Source organism: Sceloporus occidentalis, unplaced genomic scaffold (assembly GCF_023333645.1).
Source record: "Sceloporus occidentalis isolate IW3139 unplaced genomic scaffold, rSceOcc1.0.p SCAF_50, whole genome shotgun sequence".
Lineage (NCBI taxonomy): Eukaryota > Metazoa > Chordata > Lepidosauria > Squamata > Phrynosomatidae > Sceloporus > Sceloporus occidentalis.
The window spans coordinates 4414862-4439030 of NW_028317030.1; the positions used below are offsets into that span (position 1 = coordinate 4414862).

Genomic DNA, 24169 nt, shown 5'->3' on the forward strand with positions numbered 1-24169 from the left:
ATATAATATTTTATTTATATGGCGCAAACAACATTCGCAGATATATTTTTTCACGCAGACTCCTGGAATTGATAGATGAAAGTTGATAAAGGCTCCCTTCTCATGTACAGGATGGAGTCCTTAGTCGAATGGAATGCTTTTTATTGGTCCTACATAGAACAATATGTACTGTCACAAAACCTCAGAAGTCTCTTCTTTAAGTGGGTCATGTCTTATGTTCCCAGGCTCTCCGTTCACCGTGTAGCGGACGGACACAGGAGCGGATCTTGTGTGATTTCGCACTTCCTGTTAGAGCGCTTCGGTTCGTGACGTCCCCTAAAAAGCAGCATGTGAACGACGAGTTTAAAAAACTGTGTCGAAAGGCCTTTGGCCAATCCGGGCTCAGGTGTCATCCTAACAGCCAATCCACGCTGGGCTTTGTGTCCGCTGGGCCAATCCGCGTTTAGTTGTCAGCCGCCGCGCCATGATTGGTCGCGCGGATCGGAAGCGCAATTTTCAAACTGTGGCCGAAGCGGAGAGGCTGTGTAAGTAACGCTCCGCACGCGAGCAGGCGGCATCTGTGATCGGGATCGGAAGGTGAGACCCGGGGGTAGGAAACAACTGAGGCCTGCGCTTGCTGAGGGAGTAATTATTTGTATCGGAGCGGGGGATTGGGGGCTTTTCTGTGTATTGTGGCTCTCCGTTACCGGGTCACGGTGTGTGCGCGCGCGCGCGCTTTGACGGGAGAACTGTCACTCTCAGCACCCTCAGCCATAGCGGAGGTTTATATAGTCAAAACACGTTCAGCCATTCCCCGCCTACCTACCGTCCCCGTTATCTGAAATGCATCCTTTGTGGCGTGTCCGTTGTTTTGTTTGATTTGTAAATATTTTATGTAAAAAAAAAAAAAATTTTGATCGAGTTAAAAACTTTACGTTTTCACGCATTTTGTTCAAATGTTTTCAGCATAAAATTCAGGTGAGGTACCAGCGCCTGTGTGACCCAACGTATGACGTCATTTCCAGTGTATGCTACTCCAGTGGGTCTTATCAGAATCAGGAGACATTTAAATACATAATTTAACAGTACAGGAGGAGAGCCAGAGGCTTAGATGGCGTGTAAAACAGTTTCACTTTACTGAGAGTGGTAGATAAGTGGAACAGCCTCCCCAAGAGTTGGTAGAGGCTAAAACACTAAGGAAATTTAAACTTGCATGGGATGGGCATATGTTAGATGAATGTTGGCACTGTGGTGTTACCCCTCTATACGTTACGATGTATACAGTGAATTCTCGCGCCGTATGCTGGATACGGAACATTCTATTGGTTTCCATAGTTGTTGGTCTTCCTTTAGAACTTGGCCTTGGAATAACCCCCTCGTTACTTAATTCTGCATCTGAAGGGGTTAACAAAGTGTAGCCCACCGCCAGCCGATTTAATGATGCAAAGAATGAGCGTTGTGGATGTGCGGTGACGCTTTATATTAATCCCTTATATCCCTCATTCTCTGATCTCTTATATGATAAAATGAGTTATACGGCGGACGTTTAATTTTCACCCAGATTTATCTCCTTAAACTTGCTCTTTTTGTCTGATGTAACGGGGAGAAGGGGTCTCTCCCTCTGCTGCACACTATATAATCGCTATATAGCACCATCCTATTCCACAGCGCTGTACAATGGCCACAGCAGAGCGTTAGTAGTCAACACATAAGAATCTGGATTGAGAGCGGGGGTCCTGACTACATCTCCCAGACTCCCTTGCCAGCCTCCTGGCATTCTGGGAGATGTAGTCCTGCAGCAGCTGGAGGACCACTGTTTGGAGACACCCCCCCCTCCCAATGGCAACAGATTACAAGCTCTTCAGGACAGGACCACGTTCCAATGATGTCCTGTTTACCCTTTGTACAGCGCTCTGGTATATGACGGTGCTATGTAGATCAATCGCTTTATTATATACTGCTGGCCACAGTAACTTTTACAAAGCGTGTTGTCAGAAAGTTATTGAAAAGCTTGCGATGTGTGAAGCTGCAGCGCTCCTCGCTCTGTTATTACTGACCCCCCCCCCACACACACACGTATTCATTTGGCTGGGGTGGGCCGGCCACTGTGCTGCAATCTGATTGGCTCTTTCATGTATACGTTACTCCGATTACATGTCAGGAATGTATAGATGTGACGGCTGAACAAGGCAGAACGCTCCCCTCGCTAATAAACAGCATTTCCCCCGTAATCCCGGAGGCGAAGCGTTCTCCAAAAATAGACAGAAAACCTGTATTTATATAAAATCTTATGAAAAAACGTAACCCCCCCCCCCATCACTGTAATAAAACATATAATTAGACTTCGCATCTTACATTTACATCTCGCCGAAAACATCCGCAGCGCTTCTTACAATCCGTACATTAGAACTGGCAGAGGGCTCGGCTCGCAGGCTTACAATCTAGATGGAGTGGGGTGAGGGGACGCGTAAGAAATAGAGAAAGAGGAGAGAGTGCCGTAGATGGGTGTTGGTGGATCAGGTAGAGCTGAATAGGTTGTACGTGTCTCTGAAGAGGGGACTTTTGAGGTTCTTCTTGAATATTGAGCAGTGGGGGGCTGACCGAGTCGTCTCTGTCATAAGATGTTAAAGGAGTTGCTGAACTTTCCGATGGATCGGCCCTCTGTATAGTTCATTCGCATTAATAATTGTTTTCCGTCTTCCGTTGCAGGTCACATCGGAGCGGCGATGGCTACCCAAACGTCCACCATGTCCAGTAAGAAAGACGACAAAGGAAAAAACATCCAGGTTGTGGTGAGATGCAGGTAGGCGGCGCCATGTAACCACTGCTTGACTTTATTATACCGATATCAGGATAACATTCCGGCAAGAATGTGTAGGGGCCGCCATCAGACATGCACAGCCCCGTTCTCCGCCAGCGGCCCTGCCCCATGGTTGCTACTGGGCCACAAGGGCCCCAATTCGATGCCCTGGGTGGGATCGTTCCACTGGAGGGTCCTGTCTGTAACGGCGCAGTCACGTGTCCTCGGTCATGTGACCGAGACCCGTGCGCCAACTCAGTAGCTCCGCCATGGAGGTCATCCTTTCCGCTGCACGCTCAATTGCTCAACGGATTAACCCTTTGCTCACCCAAGCACTAGTCGAGATTTAGCGTAGGGTGGAAGCAGAACCAGGTGGAGCAGCTCAGATATTTATACACAACGTAACTGGATGAGGAGGATAATCCCACCAACTACCAGACAGCCCGGCGCCTCCATGCACTTCTATGCCCACCCGACTATTTCTGGGTGATCTCGAGGGAGCGGCGCCAACCCTGAGGTACGGATAGAGAGCTCAGGGTCCGAGGATTTTGTGTTCCAAACAGCAACTTGACCCGTAGTTGGCACCCTGAGTGACGGTGTTGGGAAAGTCCCCAGGAATAGTTGCATGGCTATGGCTGGGTAAACCCCGGTTCTAAGGATGGGTAATAAATCCAGGTTTCCCAAATGAGCTTCGTCTCCATAACCACCTCTGACGGTGACCCACCACGAGCCCGGTGTTACCCCAAAAGAACGACTTGGTGGGGCAACATCCGTCCGTAGCGACTCCGTTCCGTGGACTTGCGGCTGGGTCCCGGTCTAGCGCTGTCGCAAGTCAAACTAATCTGACTTCCCGCTCGGATTCATCGAGGTCGGCTGACTGCAGCTCTTTCTTTCTCCCAACAGACCCTTCAACTTAATGGAGCGGAAGGCGAGCTCTCACTCCGTGCTGGAGTGCGAGCCTCAGAGGAGAGAGGTGTCTGTCCGGACGGGGGGCATTAACGACAAACTGGGGAAGAAGAACTATACGTTTGACATGGTAACAAAGCGTTGAGTAAAGAGTCTCCCGACCCTTTCTTGTTTTTCTCGCCACTTGTCGTTTTTGATTGAAGATTCAGGGGTTTTAGTTACGTTGCACTCTAATTACATTTTAACGGATAAGCCTGAAAAGCTTGGATCACGGCTGCCCGGAGGCACGTAAAGTGGGACACGCGTGTAATGTGCGTGGGCTATGGAGAGAGAGCACTAGCATGCTTTGTCTGTCCCTTGATCTGCTATGGGCCGCTCCGGACCGCACAGAGCGACGCTTTCTGTACCGTTCTGTGCAAAGTAGTTGTTTAAACGCCCAAAAAAAAGCCTTGTGCCTCTAGCTCCAGGCTCGTTAACCACTTACTAGTCTTCCCTTAACGTGAATAAATAGAAAAAATCCTAAACTGGCGTGAAAATCACTTGATGTGCAAAAAAAAAAATAAAAAATGCAGTGAGCCTGGCCATCCGTAGGCAGAAAAACTCCCCGAAAAACAAATAACGTATTAAATTTAAAATCCAAGACACATATATATATATATATATATATATATATATACGCCACGAGACCCAAAGCCGGAGTCTCTCAGCCGGCTGCCAGTTACTTCTGATGCACTTCGTCGTAGATACGCGTCCGTCCCTTTAAAGTTAAGTAAAGATGATTCTGAAGCTCGCTTTTTTGGTTAATACTCCCTAAAAACTGTTTAAATACGATACAAGGCGTTTCTCTGAAGAACAGAGCCGGTGGCCCTTGATCGGGTCCACTTGGTGATTCCATGATCTCTTAACCGCTTGGAAGGCGTAGTCCGCGACAGGTGGGACGGAGGCCGTTTCCTATTCTAGTCGCTAAACGCGTTGAAGGAGTTGTGTAGAAAACAATTGCTGTGTTTGCAGGTCTTTGGCCCGGCCGCTAAACAAATCGAAGTTTACCGGAGCGTCGTCTGTCCTATCTTAGACGAGGTCATCATGGGCTACAACTGCACCGTCTTTGCGTAAGTAAGATCCGCATCAGCGGGTGAACGTTAGAAGTGCAGCACCTTGTGAACAGATGAAGTTAGTGGACCTTGCCAGGCTTCACAAGTCAAAAGCTGAGAAGCCCTGCTCTGGGGGTCTTCTCCACCATTTCTCATCATGTTAGGATAACGTACGGACTTCCAGTTATTATTTACTCCGGTTTGATAAAAAATACCACAATTCCTTGTGTAACTGGGTCGGCGTATCTCAACTGGGGGTCTGTCTGGTTCCCAACAGTCATCTGAGGTCCTTCTTGACTCCAAAAGGCAATCTTTTCTCCTTGGATCAAGAAGCTCTAAAATATTTATGTTGTTCTATTTATAGCCCTGTATATCGTGCCTTTCTAAATAAAATACCCAGACCCCTTTTTGAAGGCATCTCATGTATGTGATAGAACCACCTCCCTTGGCAGTGAATTCTGTACCTTTATCGCCCTCACTGTAAAGAATCCCTTCCTTTTGTCGTCTATGAATCAGTAAATTTAAGTGACTTCAGTCCGTGGGGTCCTTTGTTTTTGCTTTTTTTTTTTTTTTACGTTGGTTCTATGTGTAGTAAAATGTGCCATCTGTGCCCATAAAGGTTGATTTATTATCTTCGGCTTTAGGTACGGGCAGACCGGCACCGGGAAAACCTTTACTATGGAGGGGGAGAGATCACCAAATGAAGAGTTTACCTGGGAACAGGTTTGTGATAGCTGTATTTTTGTTTAGGGGGGGGCAGTTGTAAAAGCCTCTATTTTTGCAGATACCAAGGGGTTAAATGGATGGAAAGTTGATCCGGTTTTCTGGAAATGTATGATCTCAGCTGCTTGGAGAACGGAGAGATCTTACCACAGCTCGGTCCTCCGTAACCTGCTCTGTTGCTTTCAGGATCCCCTCGCCGGGATTATCCCCCGGACTCTGCATCAAATATTCGAGAAGCTGTCCGAGAACGGCACGGAGTTTTCCGTAAAGGTCTCCTTGCTGGAGATTTACAACGAAGAACTGTTTGATCTGCTGAGCCCGTCTCCTGATGTTGGCGAGAGGCTGCAAATGTTTGATGACCCTCGGAATAAGGTTTGTCCGGATCACCGCGCAGGTCTCCGGGTCGATGTTTGTTATTTAAGTCTGTATGTCTGCTCTGCGTCTTGGAGTTTTATGGTTAAAACTTTTTTTTTTTTCTTGGGGGGGGGCAGAGAGGAGTTATTATCAAAGGTCTGGAGGAGGTTACCGTCCACAACAAGGACGAGGTTTATCACATCTTAGAAAGAGGAGCCGCCAAGCGGACAACCGCGTCGACCCTGATGAATGCGTATTCCAGGTATACGAGCATCTGTGACATCCTCCCCTAAATACGTTTCCCCCGTTTCCTTAACGCAGAACGTTTTTTGTTTTGTTTTTTGTATTTTTTTTTCTTTTCAATGTTTTCTTATTTCTGTTGGTTTACGAAGAGGCGGTTCATTATTATTTTTATTTTATTATTATTTATTATTATTATTATTATTATTATTCTCAGACGTGACAGCCCCCCCCTTTAATCTAAAATGATTGAGGTCTGATGTATCACTGTGCATGCAGGTGGGGCTATTCAATATGTGATGGAATAAACATTAACATTTTAGAGCTTGTTGGTCCAAAGGAAAGTCTGATTAAAAGCCGGAAGGATAGGTAGAAGGGTTGAACTTGCTGGATTGGCATGGGGGGGCGCGATGGTAATGGTATAGAGCCCACAGACCTCGTGCTTTCTGTCCAACGTATCCGTCTGTTTCAGAATATTCCATTTATATCACGTTTTTTCCTCTCTGCAGCCGTTCTCACTCTGTATTTTCCGTCACGATCCACATGAAGGAGACGACGGTGGATGGTGAAGAGCTTGTTAAGATCGGAAAGCTGAATTTGGTAAGACTTCTTGAGCTCGGGGGTCCTTCTATAAAACTAACCTTTTAGTTTTAGGGTTCATGTTCAGGTATTGCTCTATAATCTGCCTAGTCTTGATGGAAGGAGGTCGCCATTAACCTCACCTCTTGGTCGAGAACATATTATGAATTCCTTGACCGTTAATGAGGACTAAATATTGTTTGGTTTAGAAGAAAATATTTAGCTTACTTTCGTTAATTCTGTTGAGTTGACCTCTAATTTATAATGCAGAATGTTTTTTGGGTTTCCATGGGAGGGACACAAGGTACCCATAAGGATTTCAACTTATGTCCCATTGCAAGCTGAAGTTCATAGGGCTTGTAGTTTGAGGGCCAGGTCCTACTACTGGTGATAAGGCAACGTGCCCCAAATCACAATGGTTTATCGAGACACCGTATATTCTAAGTTATGGAACGTTCTATGGCGGATGTCTTCATCTACTAGAACACTCCGACGCATCCATACTTAACATGTTGTTGTTGTCCTTTCTGCTGTCCTCAGGTTGATTTGGCCGGCAGTGAAAACATCGGCCGTTCCGGAGCTGTAGACAAGAGAGCCCGTGAGGCTGGAAACATCAACCAGTCCCTGCTGACTTTGGGCAGGGTGATCACCGCTCTGGTGGAGAGAGCGCCGCATATTCCATACCGAGAATCCAAACTCACGAGGATCCTACAGGACTCGCTTGGAGGCAGAACGAAAACCTCCATCATTGCCACGGTTTCTCCAGCGTCCATGAACCTAGAGGTTGGAACGCTTTTTTTTGTTTTTAACCCCCGCTGCTCTTCCTTGTTCCTTTTTGTCTTGTGTTTCTCTTTTAATAGCGTTCCATGCCGTTTTGTCTCCTACGGCTCGTTTTATCCCGAACGCATCAATGCCTTTTTTTTTTTTTTATGTGATGGCTGCTTTTAGATAACGTTAAACGTTTGTCTGGATCCCAAAGCTCGATGTTGGCCACGGATACTTCCGATGCTGAAATTAGATTTTGCTCATGATTCCTTGTCTTTGCAGGAGACCGTGAGCACTCTGGAATATGCCCACAGAGCGAAGAATATAATGAATAAGCCCGAAGTTAATCAGAAACTGACCAAGCGGGCACTGATTAAGGTAAATTCAGCTGGTACTTTACACCCCTGCTATATCTTAATTAAGGTTACTGATCTGTTAAGAGACCCACGGAGTGCATCTCATGTGCGATTTCTTTATCCGTGAGTTATAACTAGCCCGAGATCTGCCATTTTGGGTAACCAAGGCCAAAAAAGGATTCTTTTATGCACAAGGAGGCAAGGTGTGAAAAAGTTTACCTTCTAGCGAGGTCTTCCACAACGGAAGCTTTTGTCTTATAACGTTTCAGGGGCGTTTAGCCATCAGGTGTGAGAAGCCACCGTCCTGTGCTGCTGCTGCCCAATGCTAGGGTCATTTAGCTTTGGTTCACTCAAAATACTTCCATGAGCCCTATGCTGTCATGTTGCTTGGGCCAAAATAAATCTTGTGAACTGCTGAGGATTTGTTTTTATCTTTCTGGTTTATGTACGTTTGTGCTGTATGTCTTTCTGCATTTTTTACGTTGAGTGTTTAGCTGTTTAAATAACGAGGTTCTTTTATATCTGATCTGTGTTTGTAGGAGTACACAGAAGAGATCGAACGGCTGAAGAAAGACTTGGCTGCGGCCAGGGAAAAGAACGGGGTCTATCTCTCAATGGAAAACTACGAGTAAGTCCCGCAGGCCTATGTTTTGCTTGTGAACAGGTGATCTGTGGCCTGACGCAGCAGACCAGGGATTTTCTAAAGCGTATATGCGTTGGTCCCTGTGCATAGAATACGTTGTTCCCAACCAACGCTACTACAATAGTTCGAATTCACCATTGGAAGGTATCAGTCCTTCCCAACAGTCCGTCTCAACCCTTGTTTTGTGTTTTCAGACAAATGCAGGGGAAACTCTCATGCCAAGAAGAGCAGATTACGGAATTCACGGACAAAATTGCAGCTATGGAAGAGGAGCTGAAGAGAGTAAGCACCTTCTACCGCTATAAGATAACAAAGTGGCGTAATCCTATCGTTGCTTGGCCCGGTTCATATCTCGGTTGATCGGGCGCAGCTTGTGTTGACGTAACTGAACCGGCTCGTTGTATTTGGCAGGTAACGGAGCTCTTTGCGGACAGTAAGAAGGAGCTGGAAGAGTACACCACGGCTCTGCAGCATAAAGAGAAGGCGCTCGACGAAACTAACCGCAACCTGCAAGAATCCAAGCTGCAGCTGGCGCAGGAGGCGTTCGTGGTGTCCGTCCTCGAGAACACAGAGAAGGAGCTGCACAGCAAAGCGAATAAGGTAGCCATGAGCCTTCTGCGTGCGGCCCTGTCTGCTGCGCTGCTGCCGATTTAGGTTTCCTACGTCATAGGAATGGCGTGCGCTTCTCTGATGCCTGGGAGCAAAAGGGAATGACGCCTTACTAAACTGTTATCCCGTGTCGTTTTAAATTTAAAGTAATTATGCTTAAGGGATAAAAACCATGTGCTGTTGACATCTGGAAAAGCAAGAATCGGAACATGAATATAATAGCATCCAGGATGGGAGAGGAAGAAGCAATTTTAAGAAAATGCCTGAAAATAGAAAGGACTGGCTTTATCTGTGTGCTGAGCCGGCCATCGCAAGTAACAGTCCTGCTCTTTACTCCTTTCTTCCTATGTTTTAGTTACTGAGCACGGTTCAAGAAACAACCAGAGATGTGTCTGGCCTGCACGAGAAGCTGGATCGCAAGAAGGCCGTGGACCAGCACAATGCGCAGGTCCACCAAACGTTTGCCGACCAAATGGATAAAATGTTCAACGGGATCCAAAAGTCCGTGGATGAGTTTAGCGTCAAGCAGCAGGACATGCTGGACTTCTATTCCTCCTCTATCAGTAAGGAATCCCCCCCCCGTTATACGCAGGACACAAACTGCACCGGTTTCCCGGTGTTCGGCAGGGCACTGGGGCATCATTGCACCAACTTTTAGGAATGGGTAGCGCTATGTTTTTTTTATTTACGGTATAAGATATGTAATCTACTAGACAATCCCCCCCCGACTCCTTATGCTGCTGCCTGTGGCAAACGATAGAATGACTCTGTCTTAATCACACAGCCAGACGCTCTGACTAATGAATATCTATGCAGGAACAGACTTAATTAGCACTGCTGTAAAGAATCGGCTCAGTGTGGTGTTCAATTGGGGAAAGTCACGCTTAACCTTGCATGGCCAACAACGACGGCCTTCAGGTCTGCAGATTAAGGACGTTTATTGGAACAAAATAAGGGCACAACTATATTTCTAATTTTTCCGCCTGATGCGTTGAGTTAATTTCTCTACATTAAGAATCTCCCCGATGTTCCGTATAGCCAGGCTGTCTCTGTATGTCTGGGGAAGCTTGGTACATAGTGTTCGGTTTTGATGGTGAATAATACTATATGTCACGTCATTGTTCCCTGTAACGGCGTCTGTCTCGCTTACAGGTGGCCTCCTCTCTGCTAGCTCGGCTGCTTTAAAAGTCACGAGCTCAACCGTGGCTTCGTCCTTCTCTTCTGTCCAAGAAACTGTATCGAAGCAGGTGGCGCGGAGCATAGAGGAAATATCAAAGCAGGAATCCCTTTCCACCCAAGCCAAAGAGGACTTGGAGCAGCTGATGGTAAGTGTGCCCACGAAGTGTTTCTGGGACCATCTCACATGGACACAGAAGGTAAAGAGGGACTTGTTCCCAAGCATAACATCTTTGGGGACGTTTCATTGCCTGAGACCCTCTAAGGCCCCCTGTATATGATTGTGATGCCCAAAACCAGCCGCATAAATTGCCTCTTGGCTTCCACGGCTCCTCAGATCCTCTTTGTAGACTGGGGTAAGGTAGCTGCACATGTAGCAGAAAGGCAGCCCTGATGATATTGATCATGCCCCTTGCCAAACAAAATCTGCATAGCGTGTATGACCAGGCATGGAGGAGAAGACCACGCGCCGCTTGTTTTATTGTTATAACTATAGCTGTCGGAGTATCCAGCCGTGTTGGGCAAACGGAGACCTTCCCGTTTTTCATTTGCCCAAAAATGTCACGGTACCGAGGTTCTGGATCTCTGAGATTTGTTGCCTTGTCTTGACAGGCTGATCATCGGTCCAGACTGCAAAAGGCTTTGAAGACCGAACTGCTGCCTATGGTGGCCTCCGTTTTAGACATAAATTCTCACTTGAGCCGTTGCTTGCAGAATTTTTCAGCTGTAGCTGACCAGGTGAGTTAATGGTGTACTTCACTTGGCTGTAATCTTCAGAAACTACAGGTCAACGCAATGTTATCCGCTTTCCTTTCTTCTGTTGATTCTGTTTTTTTGACTCTTCGGAGAACGATTGTCCAGAATATAATACCAAACTTTGGTGGCAAATGTTACGTTTCTTTTGTCTTTAGGTTGATTCGCACAAGCAAGAAATGAGTTCCTTTTTCACCGAACACTCCATGACGCTTCACAAACTGAGGTTGGACTCCACCACGGCGCTGTCCAGCCTTCACGCCGAGTCCGAGAGCATGAAAGCCGAGTTACAGACGGCGCAGTCTCGCCACTCGGAGGTAACCACGCTCTATCCACATGCGTGTTAACTTTTACTTATGTTTCAAAGTTGTCCATAATACCCTTGGGCTTCGCTTATTTTCATGAATCCGTTTTTACACCATACGAAATGTCCTTTATATACTGTACTCGCCTTAGTTCTTGCTTCTTATGGCATTAGGGCGCATTCCTGTAAAAATATCCTAGTTACCTAATGTTAGTAAAAAAATGCTATTGAACAAAAAGGTATCCGTGATGGGGTTCTTTCTCTTCCAGGGAGTGAATAAGCTCGTTGCATCTTTACAAAACCAGTTAAATCTATTTGCCATGGAAACCAATCAGGACTTCTCTGGGCTTCTGGCGAAAGGTGGGAAGCTGCAGAACTCCGTCGGAGCCTTGCGTGAAGATCTGGATGGGTATGTGTTTGTTTTCCTATAACTGTAGTTAAGTATCTGATTAAAACCCTTTTCCTGGGGGGCTGCGGTCTGCCTTTAATATAAACTGTTTGGAAATCTTTTCTCGTACCGTGAGCCGTGCGACTGAGTGTCGCTTTGTACGGTAAGCCGAGTGCCCTGCTTTTGACGATCCGCACTGGATCACAGGCAAAAAAAAAATCACAAAAGTAATCAAATTTTAACATCGCAACTTAGTTTATGGCTTGCTGCACACTTTGACTTGAAACCCTGATTGAAATGATTACATTTGTGGGCAGCACCCAAAAAAAGTGTACAGCATAACAAATGAAAAATATTAAATTTACTGCAAATTTAAAGCACAGAAGGAAAAATACAAAAACAAAAAATTAGTCGGCTAAAATGCATTTTGCGTGTGATGGCGCACTTCTTCAGACGCTTCTGTTTGGATTAATAGAGAATCATGTATTTTTGACTTTACTAACCATTTTCTTGGTGAAGCTCATACAATGAGACGGCGTGCTTGATATGGTGTGAAAATAAATAAACTTGAAATGGGTTAATTACCGTATTTGCTTGATTATAAGATGAGTTTTTTTCAGAGCAAATGAAAAATACCCCTCGTCTTCTAATCGGGGTCATTTTATAATCAGACCTCAAATAGGTCTGCCTATGAGACGACTAAGATCCAGATCCCCCGCAGCTGCAGGGGACCTGGATCCTCCTGTTCTCCCCCCCCCCCCCCACTTACCGGTACTTCTGAGTCCCCAGTGTGTAGCTGGGGCAGCGTGTAGATGTCCACGCAATTTGCGTAGACAACTTCCGCTGCAGCAGGAAAGAGGCGTGGCTAGCAGCGGGGGTTGTCTGCGTCCATCGCGCAGACCTTCCCCGGCTGTCAGAGATCAGAGTTCCCCGCCTCCTTCCGGCTGCAGCGTAAGTGCGTGGGATCTACACGCTGCCCCGGCTACATGACAGGGAAGTCAGAAGCACCGGTAAGTTTGGGGGGGGGCGGGGGAGTGTTAAATGGGGGGCATAAGGCATTTCTGGAGGCAGAGTGCTCTGTGAAATGCCTTTTAACCCCCTTAATGCCACTCTGCCTCCAGAAATGCCTTTTTAACCCTCTATACGCCACTCTGCCTCCTGAATGCCTTAAACCTCCCTATATGCCACTCTGCCCCCATAATATACCTTTTAGCCCTCCAAATGCCAGAGTGGCATATAGGGGGTATAAGGCATTTCTGGAGGCAGAGTGGCACATAGGGGGTCAAAAGGCATATCATGGGGGACAGTGGCATATAGGGTTAAAAGGCATCTGGGGCACAGTGGCATTTACAGGGTTAAAAGGCATATCATGGGGCACAGTGGCATATAGGGGGTATAAGGCATTTCTGGGGCAGATGTGCATAACTGGGGGGCAGGTTGGAAAATAGAAGGAAATAAAACCAAAATATTTTTCTCAATCATAGCTCTTATTAAAAAAATAAATAAAAATAGTTTAGATGAATTAACATTTACTGGTAAAACTTTTTTCCTATAGGGTCGTCTTATATTCAGGCATATTTTTCTTTTTTTCCTAAATTAATATTCAGATTTGGGGGGGGGGGGGGTCGTCTTTTAATCGAGCAAATATGGTAGTATTTATGGAGATCTCTCCGTATGAGATGGTTCCCTTGGACGTTGTGTGCAAACAAATCCATTCTCGTCTCAGGCTCTCTATGGAGGTTATTGAACGCGCGTCATCTCATCGTGATAAGTTTGTGGGGCAGTCTGAAGGCATCTCGGCAGAGATCAGGACGCTGGCCGATTCCAACGCGGGGGCCGTGCAGGAGTCCACCCGGCATTGTGAAAAGCTCGCCTGCAGCATCACGGATATATCCCAGGACGCAGAGCGATGGTGTGACAGCGCCGCTAATAAACTGGTCTCGCTCGGTCAGCAGCATGTGTGTTACCTACAAGCCAGCAAAGCACAAGCCCAGAGCTTACAGAAGGTGAGCGTCGGACCGACTGTACTGCGTTACGTTCCGGGAGATCCATGATGTTATAAAGAACAGACGGCCTGTTTAATCGGGGGAACGTCTACACCGTTAATACGGATATCGGGCAGTTAAACTATCAAATTATTCTGCAAATGGCTGGGATAAGAACATTAATTTGGCTCGGTAATCTACCTGGCCACTTAAAGCCTTTACAAATGTTCTACCCGGTGTTCTTAAGGTTTGGTTACACGGCATTGACATTTCTCTTGCTTGTCACCGTGTTAAGGACGTGGAGGAGCGTTGCGGTTCATCGGTGTTGGTGATCACTGAACTGATGGACAAGCAGCACGCTGCGGAGGAGAAGGAGCTGGCTGGCGTGGTGGAGAAGGTCGATGGCGACAAGGAGATGCTTGGAGACCAGAAACTGGATCTCCATGAGCAGGCGCAGACCGGGCTCAATAAAGTCTACTCCTACCTCCAGGAAGAACTTCGAAGCGATGTCCCAACAGGTGGGAAATCTTATGGGGATGACTGCTTCACAGGATCCCAAATAACTGCTTTATCAGAGATTACTCTGACTTGGGGGCAAGTAATCCACCCAGCGTGTGGTTTCAGGATCTCCTCAGATGTGCGCAGCTGGGGCAATCACCATTGGCTAAAATAAACCTTGTCCTAGAGCAATAATCTGAGCTGGATTTGCTTTCCTTTAAAACGATCACTTCGTGTCCTGAGAATTAAATGAAACCCAGCTGGATAATCAATACTGCTTTTATAGAACAGATACATTTAAGGAAATAGATAATGCCTTTTAGTGGTTTTTGAACCCGTTTTTCTCTGTTCTATGTCACAGGTACAACTCCTCAGAGGAGGATGTATTCTTATCCATCTTCACTTGTGAAGGCCAAGCCAAGAGACGTACTCCTGGAGCAGTTTAGGAGGAATCGGCATGAGCTAGAGGACGTCATGGGCTCCATAGCTCCTGTTATGGAGGAACAGGTGGATCAGGTACCAGCTTGGTGTTTTTTATTTTTTTTTCTCTTTCAAGATCACGTTATGGTCTGAATTTAACCTGCGTCTTATAGTAAAGTCCGCCGTTTTACATTGGCCAAAATGTCAGCAAACTACTTCATAAACTTATGGTTTGATCTATACATTTCCTTGGACTAGCTGTGCGGAAGCAAATGTTTTTTCCTTGTAAAAGTATTTTATTTTTATATAGCACCATCAAATTCCATAAAATGCAACCGTATGACGGTTATCTGGAAATGTCCTTCATCTGAGGCCCAACCGCTAATTTTATTTGACTTGACTGTGCTGGTTGACTCTTTTTAACTCTCCTGTAGGATTCGCTGGAGGACGAGCCGGTTATTATAGATGACAGCATGATCAGTGAAAAATCGAGCATCGACCTCAATGTTACCTGCCTAGAAAATGGCGGCGTTCCGTTTTTCCAGGTAATTCTTCTACGTTCCCGTCCCTTGATATCTAGGTGGGAGTCTGCATTTGTATTATCAAGGAAGATGGAATAGAGCGCTACACGGGGCAAAGCGTAATACACGTCATTAGAGACCGTCCTAACACCTGACCTCTTACTGAATCCCATGATCTATTGCAGGACTTTGATTATTTTAGTCTATAAAGTTGTGACCCAGAAAAATTTATTTACTGATGATTTCACAAGAGGATAAATTGGGACCCCCTCTGTCCATATACTGTACTATGGGTGGTTTCCACCCTAGGCTGAGACCCAACTGGCCTTGATACATTACGGGTGCCAACCAAGCCACCAAGGGAAGATTGCGTAATTTAGAATCCTTAGATGTATTTATGAAAAATAACTTTTCTCTCCATTTCTAGCAAAAGAAATCTCTTAAAAAAGAAAAGGAAAACAAGTCAAATTCAAGCATTTTGGAAAGAACAAAAATTGTTGAAGACGGAGGAGAATCTCTTCCCAGATCTAAACTCCCGCTGAGGGTCCAGAATTGACCCCCATCGCCCGAGCCTTCTGTATAATACTCCATGGATTCATTTGCTGGATGGAGCCGTCTGTCTGAAGTCTTTTTTACAATTTTAAATTTCTTTTTGTATATGGGTGTATGTTACTGTGTGACTATTTTAACTGTGCGGGTTTTTACATATTTTCATGTTCTTTCGTTTCAAAAATGTTGTCTGCCTGATTCAAAAGTCACAAAAAAAAACTGTACATAAAGCACATCTGATTTCATGGTCCTTTAAACAGAATTGTGTGACAAATGTATTGATTTATCGTTAATGCTGAATAAATATGCTATGCATAAAACACTTCATATCGATCATTTGAACTGTTCTTCTCATTACCTGTAAACACTATATATTGCCTACAAATAAAAGGGTTACCCCAAACGGGAGACTTCTGACACTTCTGCTTTAAAGGAGATCTGTCGCTTCTGCAGTTCTGCATTTTTTTTTTTATTTTATTTTTTTTTTTGCAGCTCAGTCCGGACTAAATAAACCCATATAATAAATCCTTCATATTAAAATGTTTCTAATGATTCAGCATTTTTCTTCTGTTTAATCATTTTGCATTTTGTTGAATAATTAAGGTAAACTATTAACGTGTTCTTCACAGCATTTTTGGCACCTGCCTGAAAGTTTTTGCGCAGTACTGTATATGACCACTAGGTGTCACCACAACCCCAGCCGTGTACTTCCTCCGCTATTCAACTTTTATGCTGCTTTGAGTGACTGTGTTCCTCCCAATAGCCCACATATGTTATTGGTGGCCACTGGCCTTAAAGTGCCGGAAGGCAGCTAAATTAGTCTGGCCCTGTTGAATACCGAGGCCTTATTTTCAAAGTAGGGACTTGTAACGCAGCAGAGCTGAACTTCTTTTAACATGGGACCCCTGGGGGAAGGGATGCATGGGTTTAGTTTTTAAACATGGGGGCCCTGGATAAATTATGGGTTTAGAGAACACAGGTGAGCTTTTTTGAGGGATGAAGTTATATGATGGGGTAGGGGCCCAAGGCATATTTTGATATGACGCCTGAAAATATTTGGTGGCCTTGAATGGGACAAGAGTGAGATCTGCTCCCTTTGGGGCATATGTTACCCCTTCAGCTCCCTACTAGTCCATGTACTAGTAGATTAGCAATGAATTATGGTTTTGAGGCCTAGCACGCTTTCACCCCTACAGATTGACCAGGACGAGATTCCTAGTAGATCACAGACCCCCACTCCTGAGCCCACCTTTATCCCCTGGAGGAGGAACAGATGGGAACCTTGTTTAGGGACATAGGTCCCTCTCCATACAGTTATGATACACAGCAGGTGGAATGCTGAAGGCTGGGTGGCTTTGGGTCAGATCTGTTACAACACAGACCGCCGGAATTCTGTGCAACACCAATACAATAAAGTGAACTTTGCCAATGATCTTATTGTTTAAAACTAACTACAGAAGAATAGCCCCATGTATGTCAACATAAAGCATGTCATTCATTGCCTTATCAGACAAGATCATGTCTCAGCATGATAATAAAGCCAATTATATAGCCTGCAGGTCTTAAAGAGGCATTTGTGTGCCACGTTACACTGCGCATGTGCTGCTGAATTACCAAAGAGATGTCCTCATAGTGCACAGAGAGGCCTCTGGTTGGTTATTGGTATCAGGTTAAGTAGCCAGCCATAGAGCCACAGGGCCATGCCGAGATCATTCTTGTGCATGGAGCAGATAAACTGACCCCACCGTGAGAGTGAAAAGGGGTTTATAACTCTGATCTTCTGATTGTGTCACCAAGTACAAATAAGGCAAAGTCTTGAAGTTTTATGCCTAGGGCCATGTTTACACCTAACAGGACCCTATCTACAAAATGCTCTTATAAGCACTTTGACCCTTATATATATAGAGAGAGAGAGAGAGTAAATATTATGGAATCATAAATATGAATTACACAGAAAAAACATTAAAACATTGTATGTAAATATATATATATATTTCTTATATATAAGATATATATATATATTCTGCAGAGCCAGGACATGACAATTATAATATATATATATTTTTTTACTATTTTACTATTTTGCACCCCATAAACTTAACTGAAATCTTTCTAATGTGCTGACCCTAAATCAGCACACAATGTTAACCTTTGTTAACTTTATCTGACAATCTGACCATTTATAAAGCACAATGATACAATTAATGTATTCACCTATATTAAAGCAGGGATAAAAATAAAAGATGCCCTGAGGGTCACTGGCAGGCTGGCTGAGCATCCTGAGAATGAGTCTGTTGGTAAATCCAGAAGACCAGCACGGATGGTGCCTGTGACAGTTTCGCCTGATCGCCAGTAGATGGCAGCATTCTGTTCTTCTATGAATAGGGAGTTTGCATGTAACCAGTTAATTACCCAACAAATTAACAAGTAATTAACAATTGGATAATGATCTGTTAGGTACTCCCATTTACACAGCCAGGATAAGCATTTTTATGGCATTAGTGTAATACAATCAGAGATGGTCTACAAGTGTGAATGTGTGAATTATCAGAGTTGCTTAATTAGTTTTAAGTAAATACACTGGCCCCTGGATTTTAATCTTTTTGCAAACACAAATAATCAAATAGTATTTTTTTTCCCACTTTTTCCTTTGTTTTTGCCTAGTATGACCACTCTGGGTTTATTACCAGTCCAGGAAGCCAGATTATTGTTACTTGATTCTCAGATCCTGGGATCATTTTCCATATAATCTTTATTTACAGTAAAAGCTAAATAAATGGCTATATCAGATCCTATAACAAACACATGGGCACAGCCCTGTAGCTTAATATCATATAAAACCCTAAAACACTTAAATGTAAACACAGCTCTGATTAAACTCATAAAATGGCTCATATTAAACAAATCACCTATTCTGCAGCAATACAGGGCATGCTGCTTCAACAAAGCAAATAAAACACAACCAGTTGGAGACTTTTAATAGTGCTGGCATATTCCTGATCCAGAAAAAATAAATTGGCTATCACTGTGTAAAACTGCTACAAGGAGCTGCCTGACTTTCTACTATAAGTGAATCCATACAATGTGTATGGGTGTCCTGATATATGTGTATATATCCATAAATCCACCAATCTATTATATACAGAATAACATAATTTACCAAAACACAAGGATGTAAGCTTATTGATTCTTTATCTATAATAATACTAATAATATTAATAATACATCTAAAATAATATTGCTACTACTACTACTACTACTACTACTACTACTGTAATTGCATATATAATTGCTAATCCTACTAATAATAATTAGGTATTATTGCTATACAAATACTTCCAATAATAATTATTAATAATATTATATAAAATACTACAAGTATATAATAATAACTACAAGTATTATTATTAGTATTATATTTTCTATAGCACCACCATATTCCACAGTGCTGTAAAATAGTTAAACAGGAGAAAAAAATTTAACATTAGATCATTTGGATTTCCATAAAAAAAAAAAAAAAAAAAGCTGAAGAAGGCCCTGCTCCAAAGAGCTTACAATCTACAAGGTATGACTATTATTACATTATGTAATTTTCCTAAGTTTTTTTCCTATGGGTTTCATGACAGCTAATCTTAGTTTTTAATAATAATTCTAATAGAATCCATTGATTGTACAGTATGTTGGGAAAATGAAGAGGAGGTGACTGGTATAAAGCCAGGAGCTGGCAGATACTACAGTAATGGGTGACATATTAAGTGCATCCAGTTGACCTTTTTAGTTGTGATGAAATCATCATCCTTTCATTCAAGCTGAGCCCATGTGCCCACCAGATCTGGCTACTTACTAAACTCAGGCAGCCATGCCATGTTTCACATGCCTTCATTAATATGGGGGTCACACTGCCCCCAGAACCTCAGATAACACCAGCAGACAGTGAGATAAACTGGCAGGTTCTTCAGATGGAACTGAATGTTTCAGGTAATCGATTCATTGTAACAAGTCACTGATTGCAATGTTAATTATTACTGTATTATCTGACAATGCTCAGTCCAAGAGCACTCACCAGGTATCAGCCTTACAGACATGGAGTTACCTGTCTGGATCAATAGTTCCAATCTATCTACAGGGGGTTGGAGGGCAATAAGAAATCAGTTTACCTCCAGAGATTGAGTTAGGCAACTGATACACACTTCCTATAGACAGTCTGACTAATCTTTTAGTAATTATTGCATTCCTAAAACAATTTCCCCCCCTTTCATTATTTCGTGAGATAAGTTTTATTATGTAAGATATTTGACACATTGAAGAACCATAAAATAATAAGGTGATACAATCAATTACTGTACAATGTAACAGCCAGGAGTATTTATTTATCAACTCGCATCCCAAACTTCTTAGAAGTGGCCTTATGTACGCAGCATATGTTTAATTTTCTTTAAAAAAAACATGAATTTAATCAATTTGTAGACTTTTCATGAAATGATATAACCTTAAAACCTTGAGATTGGTTCATAAAAATTAGTAGATATGGGTTTGAGTAAAGAAACACTTAAAATGTTGGTGATCAGCTTCTGAAGGACCTCGTCCGTGATTAGGAAGGTCCTGAGGTCCTCAGAGATGTCCATGGAGCCCCGTGGTGAAGCCATCTCTATAATCTCATCACTTGATAGTGATGATTATTTGCTTTTCAGGGCTCATTCTTGTTAGACTGAGATAAGACACCTATTAAAAAAACAAAGTCAACAAAGTTACAAGAAACGGCGCCATGGAGACAAAGGAGATGTCTTGTTAAACATCAATAAGGTTGGCGAGAGAAGATGGAGTGAGAACAAGGAAGAAGGAGATGGTGGGGAGAGGGCATGGGTGGAGGTAGTGGGGTGAGAATTGTGAAAGAGAAGACAAGATGGAAAGATGGGAGAAAGGTAAAGGATGAGGAGTGGGGTAGGGGAACAGGATGGGGTAGGGAACATGATTGGGGTAGAATTAGGGCATTCAGCAGTGGAGAAAGAGATAGCATGGGGTAAAGATATGGAGATGGTATGGCCACATGGGGTGAAAACAAGAAGCAAAAGATCCATATCTAAACAGATCGGGGGTTTGTTTTCTGAATTAACCTGTTGCCAGTTTGCATCTTTTCCTGCAAATGTCTACGTTCCCACCAATTCCCACAATCCTTACCACATTGTGGATGCTGAGAACTGTAGTTGAATAAAAGGCTGGTGATCTTGACATCCCTGGCCAGCAGATACCCACCATAAACATTTCCTCGGTCCTTGCCCTCTCCAAGAATATGTTGCTGCCTTGGAGGGGGCTGTCTTTTAATGTTTCTTCTTTAATGCAAACATTCTTTCTCTGCACAATATTTCTTTTTGTATTTTTTTTATTTAAGAAAATGCACTGAATATAATAATAATAGTAATAATAATAATAATAAATATAGTAAGTTTTACCTGCAACCTGCCCAGTACCCCCTGTTATAGCCCCCTTACCATCACACTTACCCCCTCCTATAAAACTCACTCAGGAAGTTTTAAATACAGACTTTTTTCATATGTATTTCTGGCTAAGGATGGAGAGACTTCTCTGCAGGGTGTGATTAACCAGCATCTTAATTACAGATGCCTAAAGTAACTCTGGAACCCAGATTGCTCTTAAAATTAACAGTAAATTTATTGGATAATAAAGTACCCACAGAGTATTTATCACACAGGCTCATTGGAGTATACTCCTGTCTTACTTCATGTTAGAATATGAGGATAGATTTATCTGGAGTGTCTGCAGAACATTGCTTTATGGTAACCTTTACACTTTGACATACAACAAACTAATGAGCGATAGACTAATTGTATTATTTATTGAAAGGTATAGCGCCATCATATTCCACAGCGATGTACAATGGGGCACGTATATATTTAACCTTCCTTATGCTCATAGGACAGTAATTGGTTTCTAACAGATAAAGAGGAATAGTAAGAGTTTTGGTAAAATTGTATTTCAGAAATGTCAGATATTAAAAAAATGTTTCATAGGAAATGTCTGATTTTTTTGGCATGTTAAAAGATTTGTATTATATTTTTTTGGTAAGAATATGTTGTATATATTTTGGATTTTCTTGACATATAAAAACTATATGGTAAATTGTGTTTTGCACTATTGCTGCCATTTGTATCATAGTTTGGGAGTCTTTGGGAAAATAGTGTTGTTTTTTTACAATTTTTTCTCACTTTTGCTAAAATGTTCCTTTTTTTCTCAAGGTGTAATTATTAATCTGTAAAATATCTCATATTGGTCCACGCAGAGTTATTAGAGTTACAAAAGGCATCGGGACCAATGGCACTTGGATAATGGTGCAGGTTTGAATGGACCAGCTGGAGACTATTGTGCCCTTGGCATAGCTGGCATGGTTAAGCGATGCCCACAACTCTGCGTCCTTTTAATTCCCAGTTTTGGGGCACTAGGAATTTCCAGGGTTCTACATTACTTAATTCTTTTAGTTATTCTCAATGTGGCCCCTACCTTTCCAAGTGGCTTTTGCTCTATGGGTAGTAAAGGAATACCTAAGGATACTGTCATCGCCTGATTACCTATGGCAACCTACACTGTACAACATTTTACATCATTTCACACAGACTATAATGTATATAATGTATATAATATATCATGTATAGTGGTGGGGTGTCCCCGGGTGTCACTATTTGTATTCGGGGCAGGAAGGGTATTTGCCTGGTGGGATAGGATAAGAGTAACGCCTGTTTCCATGTCATGGGTTTTAAAAAGGATTCCCCAGCTGATTTTCTGATCAAATTGCTTTTTCAGAGTAATTTTCCCTGGATTGTTGAGGACTCCGTAGGTTGTCATCATCATCATCATCATTTGGTCTACAGCGGCCTCCTTGTAATGATTATCAGCGAGTTATGGAGTGGGAATAAGATTTGAAGACCTGGGGTCAGCTCTGGACACATCCACCAAGATTTAGGAGCAGAAAACAAAATGGTACCAGAGCAAAAAGGATATGTTTCCATGGAGATCAAGATAGAACCAAAAGTTAGGCGAAAGCAAGAAGATCCTTGTGTAGGATGGTTGTGTAGCCTTATCTGGGGGTTTGACTGCTTTTACATACATGATCTGATTTTTTTCCTTTACTCAAAAGGTGGTAGATAAGTGGAAGAGCCTTCTAGCAGAAGTGGCAGAGGGTAATACAGTATTTTTTTAATGTTGTTTCAATCATTTTATCAGTTTACTAATTACAACTAAAATCATATTCAACTTACTAATTGAGTTGATAAACATAGTTTGAAAAGCAGACATTTGTCATTAACCACATAGAAAATCAGATCATTTAGTCCAAAAGACAACATTCCTCCAGAGTTATGAAATTAAATCTCGTTAGTTATTCCAATACCCCTCGGTTATCAATAGGTGACTTAATGAACTCAGCTGTAAAATTTGACTCCGTGCAACAGCGATGACTTTTAAAGTTTATTGTTATCGGATTTCAAGCATAGCAGTGCTTTTCACTATCCAGAACTCTACAGAATTTAACAGCCAAAAACAGCTGCTAGATATTTTACTTTTTAATAGTAAAAAATAAGCACACACAGTAATTAACCTCGGCCAGTCTTTGCACTAGAAGTCCCGGGTTCTGGAGGCACCACTCAGTTGTACATACTCCTTAGGAGACAGGTCTATAGTGTTGGTAGAACCTGGGCCACCTTATCAGGTGATGTCTCCATCATAACCGGCGCGTTTCTCTTCTTGTTTAACCTGAGACATAGTGCCTTGATTCTCTACACAGGGAAGATGAGCCTCAAAGCCCTCTGTCCATCTTTCTTCCTCTAATGCTCATCTTTCCTCCTCTAATGCCCATCTTTCCTCCTCTAATGCTCATCTTTCCTCCTCTAATGCCCATCTTTCCTCCTCTAATGCCCATCTTTCCTCCTCTGATGCCCCTCTTTTCTAGGAGCTCAGAATGTTTGGTGGGTATGAGGGTATCACAGGGTTCTACAGCCCTAAAAGCCCCAATAATGGCGTAGTAATTGTGTAAAAAACATATTACCATCCAAATTTACTGGGAGGGGGCATCGAAGGATATTCTTGCATGGTGTGTTGTGTGGTCTACAAGCGGCCGTGATTTCATTATTATGTGCCATAAGATGATGGAAGGGATGTAGAGATGCAGGATGGGCATTAGTTTTGGGGGGAATTGACATTTACTTATCTCTAGCACATCGCATTTGGTTTGCACACAAGCCAGGGACCTTCTCTCCAGTCAACGCCACTTTCAACTGTCAAAAAACAAAATCTGTCTCAAAGTCGAAAGATTTCTTACTGACATTTCTGTGTTATGCACAAACACGACTACAACTGTAGCGTTCTCTGCATCATCGTTAGGACCTCAGTCTTAAGTTGCCATACTTGAAGCAGTTTAGTATCAGAGTGAATGATTGTTATCAATGTTTGCCCTGTTGCAGACAGTCCATCACGTGGGGGTCCCCTATTGATCCAATGGAACCTGAGGGTGTAGTTTTTT

General features: G+C 43.2%; 1 protein-coding gene across 1 annotated transcript; it reads left to right on the forward strand.

Annotated features, from left to right (window-relative positions):
* The first annotated feature begins 2705 nt into the window (after window positions 1-2705).
* On the forward strand, window positions 2706-15646 carry LOC149288676 (kinesin-like protein KIF11). The gene is made up of 22 exons (XM_089491508.1): window positions 2706-2782; window positions 3683-3815; window positions 4697-4794; window positions 5421-5499; window positions 5686-5871; window positions 5991-6115; window positions 6603-6693; window positions 7213-7455; window positions 7720-7815; window positions 8333-8421; window positions 8631-8718; window positions 8848-9036; window positions 9401-9608; window positions 10198-10370; window positions 10834-10959; window positions 11133-11291; window positions 11548-11687; window positions 13393-13672; window positions 13947-14169; window positions 14511-14665; window positions 15004-15114; window positions 15518-15646. Exons 1-22 carry the CDS (start codon window positions 2706-2708, stop codon window positions 15644-15646), a joined length of 3198 nt encoding a protein of 1065 aa, XP_089347634.1.
* The last annotated feature ends 8523 nt before the right edge of the window (window positions 15647-24169 follow it).